At 46.3% G+C, this 20,612-nt stretch overlaps 1 protein-coding gene across 1 annotated transcript in view; it reads left to right on the top strand.

The window, feature by feature from the left end:
• LOC122935149 (vomeronasal type-2 receptor 26-like) overlaps positions 1–20,612 on the top strand; it is a 77,482-nt gene that overhangs the window by 14,099 nt on the left and 42,771 nt on the right. The window contains exon 3 of the mRNA XM_044290913.1: positions 9,903–10,194. Within this exon, the coding sequence (XP_044146848.1) occupies positions 9,903–10,194 (292 nt within the window). The remainder of the gene's footprint in view (positions 1–9,902; positions 10,195–20,612) is intronic.

Genomic DNA, 20,612 nt, shown 5'->3' with positions numbered 1-20,612 from the left:
GTGCTGCAGCTGAAACTCCACTATGGCCTGCTGCTGCTCGCACAGTCTGTCCAGCATGTGCAAGGTGGTCGCATATGAGGCGGTGAGCGGGAAGGCCGAAGTTACGCTGTAGCGCAGACAGGCGAGCAGCAGCAGGATGTGAACGCCGGAAGCGCGAACAGACGGCCCGCACTTTATGCAGCAGCTCTGACATGTCGGGGTAGTTGTGAATGAACTTCTGCACCACCAAATTCAGCACATGCGCCAAGCAAGGGATGTGCGTCAAATTGGCTAGTCCCAGAGCTGCAACGAGATTTCGCCCATTATCACACACCACCAGGCCGGGCTTGAGGCTCACCGGCAGCAACCACTCGTCGGTCTGTTGTTCTATACCCCGCCACAACTCCTGTGCGGTGTGGGGCCTGTCCCCCAAACATATGAGTTTCAGAATGGCCTGCTGACGTTTACCCCGGGCTGTGCTGAAGTTGGTGGTGAAGGTGTGTGGCTGACTGGATGAGCAGGTGGAAGAAGAGGAGGAGGAAGCCGAGAAGGAGGAGGTGGCAACAGGAGGCAAAGAATGTTGCCCTGCGATCCTTGGCGGCGGAAGGACGTGCGCCAAACAGCTCTCCGCCTGGGGCCCAGCTGCCACTACATTTACCCAGTGTGCAGTTAGGGAGATATAGCGTCCCTGGCCGTGCTTACTGGTCCACGTATCTGTGGTTAGGTGGACCTTGCCACAGATGGCGTTGCGCAGTGCACACTTGATTTTATCGGATACTTGGTTGTGCAGGGAAGGCACGGCTCTCTTGGAGAAGTAGTGCCGGCTGGGAACAACATACTGTGGGACAGCAAGCGACATGAGCTGTTTGAAGCTGTCTGTGTCCACCAGCCTAAATGACAGCATTTCATAGGCCAGTAGTTTAGAAATGCTGGCATTCAGGGCCAGGGATCGAGGGTGGCTAGGTGGGAATTTACGCTTTCTATCAAATGTTTGTGAGATGGAGAGCTGAACGCTGGCGTGTGACATGGTTGAGACGCTTGGTGACGGAGGTGGTGGTGGTGGTGTTGGTGGTACATCCCCTGTTTGCTGGGCGGCAGGTGCCAACGTTCCTCCAGAGGCGGAGGAAGAGGCCGAGGCGGCAGCAGCAGAATAGGCCGAGGCGGCAGCAGCAGAAGAGGTAGCAGGGGGAGCCTGAGTGACTTCCTTGGTTTTAAGGTGTTTACTCCACTGCAGTTCATGCTTTGCATGCAGGTGCCTGGTCATGCAGGTTGTGCTCAGGTTCAGAACGTTAATGCCTCGCTTCAGGCTCTGATGGCACAGCGTGCAAACCACTCGGGTCTTGTCGTCAGCACATTGTTTGAAGAAGTGCCATGCCAGGGAACTCCTTGAAGCTGCCTTTGGGGTGCTCGGTCCCAGATGGCGGCGGTCAGTAGCAGGCGGAGTCTCTTGGCGGCGGGTGTTCTGCTTTTGCCCACTGCTCCCTCTTTTGCTACGCTGTTGGCTCGGTCTCACCACTGCCTCTTCCTCCGAACTGTGAAAGTCAGTGGCACGACCTTCATTCCATGTGGGGTCTAGGACCTCATCGTCCCCTGCATCGTCTTCCACCCAGTCTTGATCCCTGACCTCCTGTTCAGTCTGCACACTGCAGAAAGACGCAGCAGTTGGCACCTGTGTTTCGTCATCATCAGAGACATGCTGAGGTGGTATTCCCATGTCCTCATCATCAGGAAACATAAGTGGTTGTGCGTCAGTGCATTCTATGTCTTTCACCGCTGGGGAAGGGCTAGGTGGATGCCCTTGGGAAACCCTGCCAGCGGAGTCTTCAAACAGCATAAGAGACTGCTGCATAACTTGAGGCTGAGACAGTTTCCCTGGTATGCATGGGGGTGATGTGACAGACTGATGGGGTTGGTTTTCAGGCGCCATCTGTGCGCTTTCTGCAGAAGACTGGGTGGGAGATAATGTGAACGTGCTGGATCCACTGTCGGCCACCCAATTGACTAATGCCTGTACCTGCTCAGGCCTTACCATCCTTAGAACGGCATTGGGCCCCACCATATATCGCTGTAAATTCTGGCGGCTACTGGGACCTGAGGTAGTTGGTACACTAGGACGTGTGGATGTGGCAGAACGGCCACGTCCTCTCCCAGCACCAGAGGGTCCACTAACACCACCACGACCATGTCCACGTCCGCGTCCCTTACTAGATGTTTTTCTCATTGTTATGGTTCACCACAACAACAAATATATTATTTGGCCCAATGTATTGTATTCAAATTCAGCGGGATATAAATTTGAGGCCTAGTATTTAGGCGCTGGGTGACCGGTATGGATTTAGTGACAGAATTAGACTTGGAAATGCACAGAAGCGTGTGTGTGAAGTTATTCTGAATGACCCTATGTGCACCTTCAATATGATCTACCCTTTTAGGGATAGATTTCAAATAGCTCTGATATAGCAGAAACGACTAAATTATGAAATTGCTAAATTGGGAATTGTATTTCAACCCAGAACAAAAAATGTGCTTTGACGGACACTAAATAACTTTCCCAGCCACAACAGGACAGCGGTAACGAGAGATTTAGCGGGATATAAATTTGAGGCCTAGTATTTAGGCGCTGGGTGACAGGTATGGGTTTAGTGACAGAATTAGATTTGGAAATGCACAGTAGCGGGTGTGTGAAGTTATTCTGAATGACCCTATGTGCACCTTGAATATTATATACCCTTTTAGGGATAGATTTCAAATAGCTCTGATATAGCAGAAACCACTAAATTATGAAATTGCTAAATTGGGAATTGTATTTCAACCCAGAACAAGAAATGTGCTTGAACGGACACTAAATAACTCGCCCAGCTACAGCACTAGGGACAGATTTAGCGGGATATAAATTTGAGGCCTAGTATTTAGGCGCTGGGTGACAGGTATGGGTTTAGTGCCAGAATTAGACTTGGAAATACACAGTAGCGGGTGTGTGTGAAGTTATTCTGAATGACCCAATGTGCACCTTGAATATTATATACCCTTTTAGGGATAGATTTCAAATAGCTCTGATATAGCAGAAACCACTAAATTATGAAATTGCTAAATTGGGAATTGTATTTCAACCCAGAACAAGAAATGTGCTTGAACGGACACTAAATAACTCGCCCAGCTACAGCACTAGGGACAGATTTAGCGGGATATAAATTTGAGGCCTAGTATTTAGGCGCTGGGTGACAGGTATGGGTTTAGTGACAGAATTAGACTTGGAAATACACAGTAGCGGGTGTGTGTGAAGTTATTCTGAATGACCCAATGTGCACCTTGAATATTATATACCCTTTTAGGGATAGATTTCAAATAGCTCTGATATAGCAGAAACCACTAAATTATGAAATTGCTAAATTGGGAATTGTATTTCAACCCAGAACAAGAAATGTGCTTGAACGGACACTAAATAACTCGCCCAGCTACAGCACTAGGGACAGATTTAGCGGGATATAAATTTGAGGCCTAGTATTTAGGCGCTGGGTGACAGGTATGGGTTTAGTGACAGAATTAGACTTGGAAATACACAGTAGCGGGTGTGTGTGAAGTTATTCTGAATGACCCAATGTGCACCTTGAATATTATATACCCTTTTAGGGATAGATTTCAAATAGCTCTGATATAGCAGAAACCACTAAATTATGAAATTGCTAAATTGGGAATTGTATTTCAACCCAGAACAAGAAATGTGCTTGAACGGACACTAAATAACTCGCCCAGCTACAGCACTAGGGACAGATTTAGCGGGATATAAATTTGAGGCCTAGTATTTAGGCGCTGGGTGACAGGTATGGGTTTAGTGACAGAATTAGACTTGGAAATACACAGTAGCGGGTGTGTGTGAAGTTATTCTGAATGACCCAATGTGCACCTTGAATATTATATACCCTTTTAGGGATAGATTTCAAATAGCTCTGATATAGCAGAAACCACTAAATTATGAAATTGCTAAATTGGGAATTGTATTTCAACCCAGAACAAGAAATGTGCTTGAACGGACACTAAATAACTCGCCCAGCTACAGCACTAGGGACAGATTTAGCGGGATATAAATTTGAGGCCTAGTATTTAGGCGCTGGGTGACAGGTATGGGTTTAGTGACAGAATTAGACTTGGAAATACACAGTAGCGGGTGTGTGTGAAGTTATTCTGAATTACCCAATGTGCACCTTGAATATTATATACCCTTTTAGGGATAGATTTCAAATAGCTCTGATATAGCAGAAACCACTAAATTATGAAATTGCTAAATTGGGAATTGTATTTCAACCCAGAACAAGAAATGTGCTTGAACGGACACTAAATAACTCGCCCAGCTACAGCACTAGGGACAGATTTAGCGGGATATAAATTTGAGGCCTAGTATTTAGGCGCTGGGTGACAGGTATGGGTTTAGTGACAGAATTAGACTTGGAAATACACAGTAGCGGGTGTGTGTGAAGTTATTCTGAATGACCCAATGTGCACCTTGAATATTATATACCCTTTTAGGGATAGATTTCAAATAGCTCTGATATAGCAGAAACCACTAAATTATGAAATTGCTAAATTGGGAATTGTATTTCAACCCAGAACAAGAAATGTGCTTGAACGGACACTAAATAACTCGCCCAGCTACAGCACTAGGGACAGATTTAGCGGGATATAAATTTGAGGCCTAGTATTTAGGCGCTGGGTGACAGGTATGGGTTTAGTGACAGAATTAGACTTGGAAATACACAGTAGCGGGTGTGTGTGAAGTTATTCTGAATGACCCAATGTGCACCTTGAATATTATATACCCTTTTAGGGATAGATTTCAAATAGCTCTGATATAGCAGAAACCACTAAATTATGAAATTGCTAAATTGGGAATTGTATTTCAACCCAGAACAAGAAATGTGCTTGAACGGACACTAAATAACTCGCCCAGCTACAGCACTAGGGACAGATTTAGCGGGATATAAATTTGAGGCCTAGTATTTAGGCGCTGGGTGACAGGTATGGGTTTAGTGACAGAATTAGACTTGGAAATACACAGTAGCGGGTGTGTGTGAAGTTATTCTGAATGACCCAATGTGCACCTTGAATATTATATACCCTTTTAGGGATAGATTTCAAATAGCTCTGATATAGCAGAAACCACTAAATTATGAAATTGCTAAATTGGGAATTGTATTTCAACCCAGAACAAGAAATGTGCTTGAACGGACACTAAATAACTCGCCCAGCTACAGCACTAGGGACAGATTTAGCTGGATATAAATTTGAGGCCTAGTATTTAGGCGCTGGGTGACCGGTATGGATTTAGTGACAGAATTAGACTGGGATATGGCCAAAAAATAAACAGACTATTGCTGGTTAAATGCACTTGGTGTGACAGCTTCACCCTGATGTAGGCTTTAGCCAAAAAACAACCACACCATTGAGGGTTAAATGCACTTGGTGACAGGCGCAGCTTGCCCCTGATTTAGTATATGGCCAAAAAATGAACAGACTATTGCTGGTTAAATGCACTTGGTGTGACAGCTTCACCCTGATGTAGGCTTTAGCCAAAAAACAACCACACCATTGAGGGTTAAATGCACTTGGTGACAGGCGCAGCTTGCCCCTGATTTAGTATATGGCCAAAAAATGAACAGACTATTGCTGGTTAAATGCACTTGGTGTGACAGCTTCACCCTGATGTAGGCTTTAGCCAAAAAACAACCACACCATTGAGGGTTAAATGCACTTGGTGACAGGCGCAGCTTGCCCCTGATTTTGTATATGGCCAAAAAATGAACAGACTATTGCTGGTTAAATGCACTTGGTGTGACAGCTTCACCCTGATGTAGGCTTTAGCCAAAAAACAACCACACCATTGAGGGTTAAATGCACTTGGTCGCAGCTTGTGCTGGCGCACCACAAGACACAAAATGGCCGCCGATCACCCCAGAAAAATGTGACTGACAAACGGTCTGTGCAGCCTAAAAACAGTGAGCAATTGAGGATCAGCAGCTCAATGATCCACAGCTGCAGATCGATCAGTTAATCAAGTCCTTTGGAGGAGTTAATCTGCCTAATCTCGCCCTACTGTCGCAGCCGCAACCTCTCCCTACGCTAATCAGAGCAGAGTGACGGGCGGCGCTATGTGACTCCAGCTTAAATAGAGGCTGGGTCACATGGTGCTCTGGCCAATCACAGCCATGCCAATAGTAGGCATGGCTGTGATGGCCTCTTGGGGCAAGTAGTATGACGCTTGTTGATTGGCTGCTTTGCAGCCTTTCAAAAAGCGCCAAGAAAGCGTCACAAAAGCGCGAAGAAAGCGACGAACACCGAACCCGAACCCGGACTTTTACGAAAATGTCCGGGTTCGGGTCCGTGTCACGGACACCCCAAAATTCGGTACGAACCCGAACTATACAGTTCGAGTTCGCTCATCCCTACATCTCAACATTCACAAATATACATTTCTGACATTCAAAAACAAAACAAAAACAAATCAGTGACCAATATAGCCACCTTTCTTTGCAAGGACACTCAAAAGCCTGCCATCCATGGATTCTGTCAGTGTTTTGATCTGCTCACCATCAACATTGCGTGCAGCAGCAACCACAGCCTCCCAGACACTGTTCAGAGAGGTGTACTGTTTTCCCTCCTTGTAAATCTCACATTTGATGATGGACCACAGGTTCTCAATGGGGTTCAGATCAGGTGAACAAGGAGGCCATGTCATTAGATTTTCTTCTTTTATACCCTTTCTTGCCAGCCACGCTGTGGAGTACTTGGACGCGTGTGATGGAGCATTGTCCTGCATAAAAATCATGTTTTTCTTGAAGGATGCAGACTTCTTCCTGTACCACTGCTTGAAGAAGGTGTCTTCCAGAAACTGGCAGTAGGACTGGGAGTTGAGCTTGACTCCATCCTCAACCCGAAAAGGCCCCACAAGCTCATCTTTGATGATACCAGCCCAAACCAGTACTCCACCTTGCTGGCGTCTGAGTCGGACTGGAGCTCTCTGCCCTTTACCAATCCAGCCACGGGCCCATCCATCTGGCCCATCAAGACTCACTCTCATTTCATCAGTCCATAAAACCTTAGAAAAATCAGTCTTGAGATATTTCTTGGCCCAGTCTTGACGTTTCAGCTTGTGTGTCTTGTTCAGTGGTGGTCGTCTTTCAGCCTTTCTTACCTTGGCCATGTCTCTGAGTATTGCACACCTTGTGCTTTTGGGCACTCCAGTGATGTTGCAGCTCTGAAATATGGCCAAACTGGTGGCAAGTGGCATCTTGGCAGCTGCACGCTTGACTTTTCTCAGTTCATGGGCAGTTATTTTGCGCCTTGGTTTTTCCACACGCTTCTTGCGACCCTGTTGACTATTTTGAATGAAACGCTTGATTGTTCGATGATCACGCTTCAGAAGCTTTGCAATTTTAAGAGTGCTGCATCCCTCTGCAAGATATCTCACTATTTTTGACTTTTCTGAGCCTGTCAAGTCCTTCTTTTGACCCATTTTGCCAAAGGAAAGGAAGTTGCCTAATAATTATGCACACCTGATATAGGGTGTTGATGTCATTAGACCACACCCCTTCTCATTACAGAGATGCACATCACCTAATATGCTTAATTGGTAGTAGGCTTTCGAGCCTATACAGCTTGGAGTAAGACAACATGCATAAAGAGGATGATGTGGTCAAAATACTCATTTGCCTAATAATTCTGCACTCCCTGTATAGTTTGTGTCTAGAGAGTTATAAGTCCCGGGTTATAAGTGGTGTATCCCAAGGTTCAGTGCTGGGTCCACTATTATTTAATTTATTTATTAATGATATCAAGGATGGGATTATGAGCACAATTTCTATTTTAGCAGATTACACCAAGCTATGTAGTACTGTGTAGTCTAAGGAAGATGTACAAAACTACAAGCTGACTTTGACATCAACTTGGCAAATGAAGTTCAATGTGGATAAATGTAAAGTTCTGCATCTGGGTAGTAATAATCTACATGCATCATATGTCCTAGGGGAAGTAACACTGGGAGAATCACTTTTCCAAAAGGATTTGGTGTACAGTCGTGGCCAAAAGTTTTGAGAATTACATAAGTATTGGAAATGGGAAAAGTTGCTGCTTAAGTTTTTATAATAGCAATTTGCATATATTCCAGAATGTTATGAAGAGTGATCACATGAATTGCATAGTCCTTCTTTGCCATGAAAATTAACTTAATCCTCCAAAAAACTTTCCACTGCATTTCATTGCTGTCATTAAAGGACCTGCTGAGATCATTTTAGTAATCGTCTTGTTAACTCGGGTGAGAATGTTGACGAGCACAAGGCTGGAGATCATTATGTCAGGCTGATTGGGTTAAAATGGCAGACTTGACCTGTTAAAAGGAGGGTGATGCTTGAAATCATTGTTCTTCCATTGTTAACCATGGTGACCTGCAAAGAAACGCGTGCAGCCATCATTGCGTTTGCCCAAAAACACAGCCATGAATAAAGAATGGTACCAAAACACCCTCCAACAGCAACTTTTTCCAACAATCCAACAACAGTTTGGTGAAGAACAATGCATTTTCCAGCACGATGGAGCACCGTGCCATAAGGCAAAAGTGATAACTAAGTGGCCTGGAAACTCTCCAGATCTTAATCCCATTGAGAACTTGTGGTCAATCCTCAAGAGGCGGGTGGACAAACAAAAACCCACTAATTCTGACAAACTCCAAGAAGTGATTATGAAAGAATGGGTTGCTATCAGTCAGGAATTGGCCCAGAAGTTGATTGAGAGCATGTCCAGTCGAATTGCAGAGGTCCTGAAAAAGAAGGGCCAACACTGTAAATACTGACTCTTTGCATAAATGTCATGTAATTGTCGATAAAAGCCTTTGAAACGTATGAAGTGCTTGTAATTATATTTCACTACATCACAGAAACAACTGAAACAAAGATCTAAAAGCAGTTTAGCAGCAAACTTTGTGAAAACTAATATTTGTGTCATTCTCAAAACTTTTGGCCACGACTGTACTTGTAGATCATAGATTAAATAACAGCATACAATGTCAATCAGCTGCTTGTAAGGCTATCAGGATATTTTCATGTATTAAGTGAGGCGTAGACTTGCGTGACAGGGATGTAATATTACCACTTTTGCCACTTTACAAAGCATTGGTGCGGTCTCACCCGAAATGTGCAGTTCAGTTCTGGGCACCAGTCCATAGAAAAGATGCCCTGGAGCTGCAAAAAGTACAGAGGAGAACGACTAAATTGTTGAGGGTCCTGGAGGGTCTTATGAAAGATTAAAATAATTAAATGTATTTAGTTTTGAAAAGAGATGTGTAAAGGGGTGACATTATTAACCTATTCAAATATATAAATGGGCCATACAAAAAATATGGTGAAAAGCTGTTCCATGTACAATGCACTGCCTGTGACTGGAGAAGAAAAAGTTCATTCTCCAGAGAGGTCAAGGCTTCTTTACTGTAAAAACTGTGAATCTATGGAATAGTCTACCTCAAGACGTGGTCACAACATAACAGTGGGCAGTTTTATGAAGGACTTGGATACATTCTTAAAAGTAAATGACATTAATTCTTATAAAAACTCGCTCACTCACTCACCTTTTTCTAAAATGTGCTTCCCCACTTATCCCTTGGTTGAACTTGATGGATTTATGTCCTTTTGCAACCATGTTAAGTATGTAACTATGTAATTGTTGCATTTCTTCTGCAACAAGGTACCTCTAAATTTAATAATGTCTATCTGCTCCTGAAAGAGATGTTTCTAAATGTATCCTCGCTGTTTGCATAGATCTATGGCTACAACTTTGTACGTGGAAATATGGAGCATGGAAATGGAAAAAAAATATTATCCATGTCTTTGGTATACAGACACATGGTCAATATACTGTAATCATGTTTATACATCTTGTAGACCATCTCTTCATTTGATGAGACATCTCCTGGTCTTCATGTTTGCCATAGAAGAAATAAACACAAGATCTGACCTCTTACCTAATATCACTCTGGGATACAAGATCTATGACTCCTGTGTGTTCGAACATAAAGCTGTACAGAGTGCACTGAGTATACTGTCAGGACGAGAAGAAGCCGTCCCCAACTACAGCTGTGATGAGAAGAACAAAGTGGTGGCTTTTATCGGACACCTGATGTCTTCCTCCAGTCTGTCCCTAGCGGAGATAACTGGGATCTATGGCTACCCTCAGGTAAAAAAGGACAAAAACTTGCAATATGCTTTTCTTATACAGTGGACTGAAGGTGCAGGGAAGGTTGTGGAACAAGGGAGTCAGTCACACGCTGGCAATACACAGGGAGAACATACAAACTCCATGCAGATGTTGCCCTGGTTGGATTTGCTGCCCAGTAACATTGTTACAGTATACTGCTGAAAAACATCTAAAAACAAATAGTAAAATCCTTTAGTTTAGATAACACGTCTCATAAATCATGAGTGTTAACTTTACTACATCTGTACTGTATTGTCCCTCAATATGTCCAGTAATAAAAACCTGAAATGTATGGTTCTCCTTGCTAGATCTATGTTAATGTATCCACAGTGGCTCTCTCTAACACTCCATTACAAACCAAAGACAGTCCTCTAGACAGCATTATTTCAGGGCTCTTACCCCTCATCAGCACAGAGCAGCGGGCCGGTTATCAGGTTGGGCTGAGCTCATTTGCATATTTGCACCTATTGACCGTTAAGATTCTGTATTTGCTCTATAAAAGAGATGACTTTTGAAATGGCTCCAAAGAGCTTCAGTGCGGTCCTGTAATCGGAGGCCACTGCTGCCACAAGTCAGTTCCCTAAATGTCCTCCCCACTAGATATTACAACAATAAGTGATATAATTGCAAAGTGGAACAAAACACTCAGCAGTGAAGACCATGTAAAGTAGGAGAATGGAGTCGCTGAGTACTGAGGCATATATTTCATAAAAGTCGCTGCTGTCCCCAATACAAACCTACTCTGGAATTAACATCAGCACAAAAACTGTACTTCGCCAGGAGCTTCATACATGGGTTTCCATAGCCGAGCAGCTGTGTGCAAGCCTTCCAACACCCAGTGCAATGCTTGGATGGAGTGGTGTAAAGCATGGTGCCACTAGACTCTGGAGCCAGGGACACATATTCTGTGGAGTGACCAATCAGGCTTTTCTATCTGGCAGTCTGATGAATGAGTCTCCACATAACAGTATGTGGCACCAGAACGTGAGTGAAGACCAAACAAATAACTGTGTAGCATAAATATAATATGAAGCGGAAGAACCACAAGCTAGGAGCTGTATAAATAACCTAAACCCCTGATTGGGCCAGCATTGAGCATTCTGGGTCTGGTGGCTGACAGAGGGGACAAGTGTCCAGCGGAGGCACCCATAAATCCATGAATTCCTCTCTAGAACTCCTTTATCTAATTCTTTCATTTCCATCAGAGTATTCTGCCTGATCGCATTCTTCGTAGAAACGTTGGTTCTGAAAGAAGAGTTTATAGTCTATGGTAGTAAGCTTGTGCTGTAGAGCTGAACTAACCTCTTAATAAAAAATTGTGTCCGATTTGTGTTATCTAGAGATGAGCGAATTTCTAAAAAATTTGATTCGCTAAATTTCCCAAAACAGCTATTTTCGGGATGCAGAGAGCCTTTCTAGCAGTGTAGGACACTGTACCTTGCAGTAACACACATAGGGAGTCTGCTGTGGTAGTAAAACAATACTGTGAGTCAGTATGACATGCAGATGACAGGCGTCGCTCTTAGAATCACTGCACACTTCACTTATTTGGGCAGTCACGGGGCCAAAACTGACCAAATAACTCAAGTATGAACTCAGGCTTAGGCCGAATTCAAACATCCGTGGAACACGGTCCGTGAGATCCCAGCCTGGCTTCCTGCTGAGTGCAGGAGCATACGGCATCATTGGTTGCTATGACGCCGTGCGCTTCGTGCCACTTCTGCTGTACAGTAATACACTGGTATGATCTATACAAGTGTATTACTGTACAGCAGCGGCGGCACGGAGCTTCTGCACTCAGCAGGACTCTAGGCTGGGATCTCACGGACGTGTTAATTCGGCCTTACAGGTCCATGTTAGTGTCAAGAAGAAACGCACTCCTTTTACACTGTCGTCAGCTGATTTGACATAGATGTCTACAGAACCTGTTCTATTAAACACTTATACAAGTTGAGCCCCCCGACAGAGTGGAGAGGGTGTCAGCAGTAAGTTTGTGTTGGCATCACTGATTATTTTGCCCTTCCTCTGATCCGTCAGAACAATAACCCACAAAAAACGGATCCTGTCTGTGGAGCATCTGCCTTCACTCAGTCAGCATTTGGTCAATAATCGCTAATGCCCTAAAAAAACAGGAGTGGATCTAAAACAGAGATGACACGTGAATGGAATATTTGCATGTCTTCTCTTTTTTGTACCCACTCCTGCTTTTGGCTACCAAATCACAAGCCAACTCTGATGGGACCATACAGGCCTTACAGCTGCTACAAAGACAGTATCCGTTGTGGGTCTCATTTTTCCTTCCTTCTGGCAGATCAGAAGAAGGGTCAAATAAATGATGATGTTAGCCAGGCTGAAAGGCAAAAGAGTGGCCCAGTCATGAAGTGGGGAGGGTGGGAACAGCATGAGAAGTCCACTAGTGGCCCTATGACATAGTTGTGCGGTGAAAATAGCATGAGGAGACCACAGAGTGGCCCAATGACAGAGTCTGGAGGTGGCAGCAGCATCAGGAGACCACAGAGTGTTAGATCAAATAAATAAATAAAAGGGAAATTAAAACCCCCCAGAAAAGTCTGTAATTTTCTCACTTCACCACACAACAGCTAATAAGCAAAAAGGGATTTACAACATATATCTGCACCGCACAAGGGCAAATAAGACGGACTGTAGAAATATTTCCTTGTATTAACACCATGTTAATGGCTGTATCAAACAGCACTTGCACCAAAATAACAAGATCGGTTTGCGGGAATTACAGAGCAGTATAATGGCAATTTGAATCCCCAGTCAGTGCAGCAAGGTGTAATAGGATTGCTCCTATTACTCAGGCTGTATCCTCCCCTACTGAACCCTGTTCTACATAAATGCTGTGGAATGATTCCTCCCTATTAGGGTTGAGCGAACCCAAACTGTAAAGTTCGGGTTCGTACTGAACTTGAGGATTTTTGGACCCTGGACCCGAATCCGAACATTTCAGTAAAAGGCATGGCTGTGATTGGCCAGTGCAGCATGTGACCAAGCCTCTATATAAGCTGGAGTCACGTAGCGCTGCACGTCACTCTGCTGTTGCTAGTGTAGGGAGAGGATGCTGCTGGTGCTTTCAGGGAGAGAATAGGAGAGAATCTGTGATCAGAACTCGAATCAAACTCAGCGATCTACATAGATTTAGTTGTGTAGGTGCAGGGCACAATCTTTTTACCCTGCCCGGAGCCCAGTGACAGAAAAAGATAACTTTTATCCATCTGTTAGTAGAGTTGAGCGAACACCTGGATGTTCGGGTTCGAGAAGTTCGTCCCGAACCCAAACCCCATTGAAGTCAATGGGGACCCGAACTTTTCGATACTAAAAAGGCTGTAAAACAGCCCAGGAAAGGGCTAAAGGGCTGAAAAAGGCAGCAACATGTAGGTAAATCCCCTGCAAACAAATGTGGATAGGGAAATGAATTAAAATAAAAATTAAATAAATAAAAATTAACCAAAATCAATTGGAGAGAGGTCCCATAGCAGAGAATCTGGCTTCACGTCACCCACCACTGGAACAGTCCATTCTCAGATATTTAGGCCCCGGCACCCAGGCAGAGGAGAGAGGTCCCGTAACAGACAATCTGGCTTCATGTCAGCAGAGAATCAGTCTTCATGTCATAGCAGAGAATCAGGCTTCACGTCAGCCACCACTGCAACAGTCCATTGTCATAAATTTAGGCCCAGCACCCAGGCAGAGGAGAGAGGTCCCGTAACAGACAATCTGGCTTCATGTCAGCAGAGAATCAGTCTTCATATCATAGCAGAGAATCAGGCTTCACGTCAGCCACCAATGCAACAGTCCATTGTCAGATATTTAGGCCCAGCACCCAGGCAGAGGAGAGAGATCCCGCAACAGACAATCAGGCTTCACGCCAGCCACCACTGCAACAGTCCATTGTCATAAATTTAGGCCCAGCACCCAGGCAGAGGAGAGAGGTCCCGTAACAGACAATCTGGCTTCATGTCAGCAGAGAATCAGTCTTCATATCATAGCAGAGAATCAGGCTTCACGTCACCCACTACTGTAAGAGTCCATTTTCATAAATTTAGGCCCAGCACCCAGGCAGAGGAGAGAGGTCCGGTAACAGACAATCTGGCTTCATGTCAGCAGAGAATCAGTCTTCATGTCATAGCAGAGAATCAGGCTTCACGTCAGCCACCACTGCAACAGTCCATTGTCATAAATTTAGGCCCAGCACCCAGGCAGAGGAGAGAGGTCCCGTAACAGACAATCTGGCTTCATGTCAGCAGAGAATCAGTCTTCATATCATAGCAGAGAATCAGGCCTCACGTCAGCCACCAATGCAACAGTCCATTGTCAGATATTTAGGCCCAGCACCCAGGCAGAGGAGAGAGGTCCCGTAACAGACAAACAGGCTTCACGTCAGCCACCACTGTAAGAGTCCATTTTCATAAATTTAGGCCCAGCACCCAGGCAGAGGAGAGAGGTCCCGTAACAGACAATCTGGCTTCATGTCAGCAGAGAATTAGTCTGCATGTCATAGCAGAGAATCAGGCTTCACGTCACCCAACATTGGAACAGTCCATTGGCATATATTTAGGCCCCGGCACCCAGACAGAGGAGAGGTTCATTCAAATTTGGGTAGCCTCGCAATATAATGGTAAAATGAAAATAAAAATAGGATTGAATGAGGAAGTGCCCTGGAGTACAATAATATATGGTTAAGGGGAGGTAGTTAATGTCTAATCTGGACAAGGGACGGACAGGTCCTGTGGGATCCATGCCTGGTTCATTTTTATGAACGTCAGCTTGTCCACATTGGCTGTAGACAGGCGGCTGCGTTTGTCTGTAATGACACCCCCTGCCGTGCTGAATACACGTTCAGACAAAACGCTGGCCGCCGGGCAGGCCAGCACCTCCAAGGCATAAAAGGCTAGCTCTGGCCACGTGGACAATTTAGAGACCCAGTAGTTGAATGGGGCCGAACCATCAGTCAGTACGTGGAGGGGTGTGCACACGTACTGTTCCACCATGTTAGTGAAATGTTGCCTCCTGCTAACACGTTGCGTATCAGGTGGTGGTGCAGTTAACTGTGGTGTATTAACAAAAGTTTTCCATATCTCTGCCATGCTAACCCTGCCCTCAGAGGAGCTGACCGTGACACAGCTGCCTTGGCGACCTCTTGCTCCTCCTCTGCCTTGGCCTTGGGCTTCCACTTGTGTTCCCCTGTGACATTTGGGAATTCTCTCAGTAGCGCGTCTACCAACGTGCGCTTGTACTCGCGCATCTTCCTATCACGCTCCAGTGCAGGAAGTAAGGTGGGCACATTGTCTTTGTAGCGTGGATCCAGCAGGGTGGCAACCCAGTAGTCCGCACACGTTAAAATGTGGGCAACTCTGCTGTCGTTGCGCAGGCACTGCAGCATGTAGTCGCTCATGTGTGCCAGGCTGCCCAGGGGTAAGGACAAGCTGTCCTCTGTGGGAGGCGTAACGTCATCGTCCTGCCTTTTCCCCCAGCCACGCACCAGCGATGGACCCGAGCTGCGTTGGGTGCCACCCCGCTGTGACCATGCTTCATCCTCATCCTCCTCCACCTCCTCCTCATCCTCGTCCTCCTCGTCCTCCAGTAGTGGGCCCTGGCTGGCCAAATTTGTACCTGGCCTCTGCTGTTGCCAAAAACCTCCCTCTGAGTCACTTCGAAGAGACTGGCCTGAAAGTGCTAAAAATTACCCCTCTTCCTCCTCCTCCTCCTGGGCCACCTCCTCTTCCATCATCGCCCTAAGTGTTATCTCAAGGAGACAGAAGTGGTATTGTAACGCTGATAACGGCGTCATCGCCACTGGCCATGTTGGTTGAGTACTCGAAACAGCGCAACAGGGCACACAGGTCTCGCATGGAGGCCCAGTCATTGGTGGTAAAGTGGTGCTGTTCTGTAGTGCGACTGACCCGTGCGTGCTGCAGCTGAAACTCCACTATGGCCTGCTGCTGCTTGCACAGTCTGTCCAGCATGTGCAAGGTGGAGTTCCACCTGGTGGGCATGTCGCATATGAGGCGGTGAGCGGGAAGGCCGAAGTTACGCTGTAGCGCAGACAGGCGAGCAGCGGCAGGATGTGAACGCCGGAAGCGCGAACAGACGGCCCGCACTTTATGCAGCAGCTCTGACATGTCGGGGTAGTTGTGAATGAACTTCTGCACCACCAAATTCAGCACATGCGCCAAGCAAGGGATGTGCGTCAAACTGGCTAGTCCCAGAGCTGCAACGAGATTTCGCCCATTATCACACACCACCAGGCCGGGCTTGAGGCTCACCGGACGCAACCACTCGTCGGTCTGTTGTTCTATACCCTGCCACAACTCCTGTGCGGTGTGGGGCCTGTCCCCCAAAAATATGAGTTTCAGAATGGCCTGCTGACGTTTACCCCAGGCTGTGCTGAAGTTGGTGGTGAAGGTGTGTGGCTGACTAGATGAGCAGGTGGAAGAAGAGGAGGAGGAAGTCGAGTAGGAGGAGGTGGCAACAGGAGGCAAAGAATGTTGCCCTGCGATCCTTGGCGGCGGAAGGACGTGCGCCAAACAGCTCTCCGCCTGGGGCCCAGCTGCCACTACATTTACCCAGTGTGCAGTTAGGGAGATATAGCGTCCCTGGCCGTGCTTACTGGTCCACTTATCTGTGGTTAGGTGGACCTTTCCACAGATGGCGTTGTGCAGTGCACACTTGATTTTATCGGATACTTGGTTGTGCAGGGAAGGCACGGCTCTCTTGGAGAAGTAGTGCCGGCTGGGAACAACATACTGTGGACAGCAAGCGACATGAGCTGTTTGAAGCTGTCTGTGTCCACCAGCCTAAATGACAGCATTTCATAGGCCAGTAGTTTAGAAATGCTGGCATTAAGGGCCAGGGATCGAGGGTGGCTAGGTGGGAATTTACGCTTTCTCTCAAATGTTTGTGAGATGGAGAGCTGAACGCTGCCGTGTGACATGGTTGAGACGCTTGGTGACGGAGGTGGTGGTGGTGTTGGTGGTACATCCCCTGTTTGCTGGGCGGCAGGTGCCAACGTTCCTCCAGAGTCGGAGGAAGAGGCCGAGGCGGCAGCAGCAGAAGAGGCCGAGGCGGCAGCAGCAGAAGAGGTAGCAGGGGGAGCCTGAGTGACTTCCTTGGTTTTAAGGTGTTTACTCCACTGCAGTTCATGCTTTGCATGCAGGTGCCTGGTCATGCAGGTTGTGCTCAGGTTCAGAACGTTAATGCCTCGCTTCAGGCTCTGATGGCACAGCGTGCAAACCACTCGGGTCTTGTCGTCAGCACATTGTTTGAAGAAGTGCCATGCCAGCGAACTCCTTGAAGCTGCCTTTGGGGTGCTCGGTCCCAGATGGCGGCGGTCAGTAGCAGGCGGAGTCTCTTGGCGGCGGGTGTTCTGCTTTTGCCCACTGCTCCCTCTTTTGCTACGCTGTTGGCTCGGTCTCACCACTGCCTCTTCCTCCGAACTGTGAAAGTCAGTGGCACGACCTTCATTCCATGTGGGGTCTAGGACCTCCTCGTCCCCTGCATCGTCTTCCACCCAGTCTTGATCCCTGACCTCCTGTTCAGTCTGCACACTGCAGAAAGACGCAGCAGTTGGCACCTGTGTTTCGTCATCATCAGAGACATGCTGAGGTGGTATTCCCATGTCCTCATCATCAGGAAACATAAGTGGTTGTGCGTCAGTGCATTCTATGTCTTTCACCGCTGGGGAAGGCATTTACTGACAGAATTAGACTTGGAAATGCACAGTAGCGTGTGTGTGAAGTTATTCTGAATGACCCTATGTGCACCTTGAATATTATATACCCTTTTAGAACAGTACAGCGGTAACGACAGATTTAGCGGGATATAAATTTGAGGCCCAGTATTTAGGCGCTGGGTGACCGGTATGGATTTACTGACAGAATTAGACTGGGATATGGCCAAAAAATAACCACACTATTGCTGGTTAAATGCACTTGGTGTGACAGCTTGACCAACCACACTACTGAGGGTTAAATGCACTTGGTGACGGGCGCAGCTTGCCCCTGATGTAGTATATGGCCAAAAAATGAACAGACTATTGCTGGTTAAATGCACTTGGTGTGACAGCTTGACCAACCACAATACTGAGGGTTAAATGCACTTGGTGACGGGCGCAGCTTGCCCCTGATTTAGTATATGGCCAAAAAATGAACAGACTATTGCTGGTTAAATGCACTTGGTGTGACAGCTTCACCCTGATGTAGGCTTTAGCCAAAAAACAACCACACCATTGAGGGTTAAATGCACTTGTCGACAGGCGCAGCTTGCCCCTGATGTAGTATATGGCCAAAAATTAACCACACTATTGCTGGTTAAATGCACTTGGTGTGACAGCTTCACCCTGATGTAGGCTTTAGCCAAAAAACAACCACACCATTGAGGGTTAAATGCACTTGGTCGCAGCTTGTGCTGGCGCACCACAAGACACAAAATGGCCGCCGATCACCCCAGAAAAAAGTGACTGACAAACGGTCTGGGCAGCCTAAAAACAGTGAGCAATTGAGTATCAGCAGCTTAATGACCCACAGCTGCAGATCGATCAATGGATGGAGTCTTTTGGAGGAGTTAATCAGCCTAATCTCGCCCTACTGTCGCAGCCGCAACCTCTCCCTACGCTAATCAGAGCAGAGTGACGGGCGGCGCTATGTGACTCCAGCTTAAATAGAGGCTGGGTCACATGGTGCTCTGGCCAATCACAGCCATGCCAATAGTAGGCATGGCTGTGACGGCCTCTTGGAGCAAGTAGTATGACGCTTGTTGATTGGCTGCTTTGCAGCCTTTCAAAAAGCGCCAAGAAAGTGACGAAAACCAAACCCGAACCCAGACTTTTACGAAAATGTCCGGGTTCGGGTCCGTGTCACGGACACCCCAAAATTCGGTACGAACCCGAACTATACAGTTCGAGTTCGCTCATCCCTATCTGTTAGTTAGGTGGGCACCGGCGGCGGCCATTTTATACAAGCTCAGTGCACCAGCACTGCATCTAAGCTTTTGTGACATTCAAATCCAAGCTTGAAATACTGCACTAATAATCTGGTTTAAAAAAATCACCCTTTTTTGGCAATATACAACATCTGGTGCATTTGCAGGATTAGTCAGTGTGCAATTTAAGCTAGAAATACGGCCATAATTTTCTGGGTTTTAAAAATACACTTTTTTGCCAAAATACACAATTTTACAGTCCTTGCAGCATCAGCACGTGTGAAATGCAAGGGTTATACAGGTCCTTCTAAAAAAATTAGCATATTGTGATAAAGTTCATTATTTTCTGTAATGTACTGATAAACATTAGACTTTCATATATTTTAGATCCATTACACACAACTGAAGTAGTTCAAGCCTTTTATTGTTTTAATATTGATGATTTTGGCATACAGCTCATGAAAACCCAAAATTCCTATTTAAAAAAATTAGCATATTTCATCCGACCAATAAAAGAAAAGTGTTTTTAATACTAAAAAAGTAAACCTTCAAATAATTATGTTCAGTTCTGCACTCAATACTTGGTCGGGAATCCTTTTGCAGAAATGACTGCTTCAATGCGGCGTGGCATGGAGGCAATCAGCCTGTGGCACTGCTGAGGTGTTATGGAGGCCCAGGATGCTTCACTGCGGCGTGGCATGGAGCCAATCGGCCTGTGGCACTGCTGAGGTGTTATGGAGGCCCAGGATGCTTCGATAGCGGCCTTAAGCTCATCCAAAGTGTTGGGTCTTGCGTCTCTCAACTTTCTCTTCCCAATATCCCACAGATTCTCTATGGGGTTCAGGTCAGGAGAGTTGGCAGGTTAATTGAGCACAGTAATACCATGGTCAGTAAACCATTTACCAGTGGTGTTGGCGCTGTGAGCAGGTGCCAGGTCATGCTGAAAAATGAAATCTTCATCTCCATAAAGCTTTTCAGCAGATGGAAGCATGAAGTGCTCCAAAATCTCCTGATAGCTAGCTGCATTGACCCTGCTCTTGATAAAACACAGTGGACCAACACCAGCAGCTGACATGGCACCCCAGACCATCACTGACTGTGGGAACTTGACACTGGACTTCAGGCATTTTGGCATTTCCCTCTCCCAAGTCTTCCTCCAGACTCTGGCACCTTGATTTCCGAATGACCTGCAAAATTTGCTTTCATCCGAAAAAAGTACTGAGCAACAGTCCATTGCTGCTTCTCTGTAGCCCAGGTCAGGCGCTTCTGCCACTGTTTCTGGTTCAAAAGTGGCTTGACCTGGGGAATGCGTCACCTGTAGTCCATTTCCTGCACACGCCTGTGGATGTTTCTACTCCAGACTCAGTCCACTGCTTCCGCAGGTCCCCCAAGGTCTGGAATCGGTCCTTCTCCACAATCTTCCTCAGGGTCCGGTCACCTCTTCTCGTTGTGCA

The sequence above is a fragment of the Bufo gargarizans genome, chromosome 4, assembly GCF_014858855.1.
Source record: "Bufo gargarizans isolate SCDJY-AF-19 chromosome 4, ASM1485885v1, whole genome shotgun sequence".
NCBI classification, from domain to species: Eukaryota; Metazoa; Chordata; class Amphibia; order Anura; family Bufonidae; genus Bufo; species Bufo gargarizans.
The sequence above is the reverse complement of the archived record's forward strand: the minus strand, read 5'-3'. Positions and strand labels throughout refer to the sequence as shown.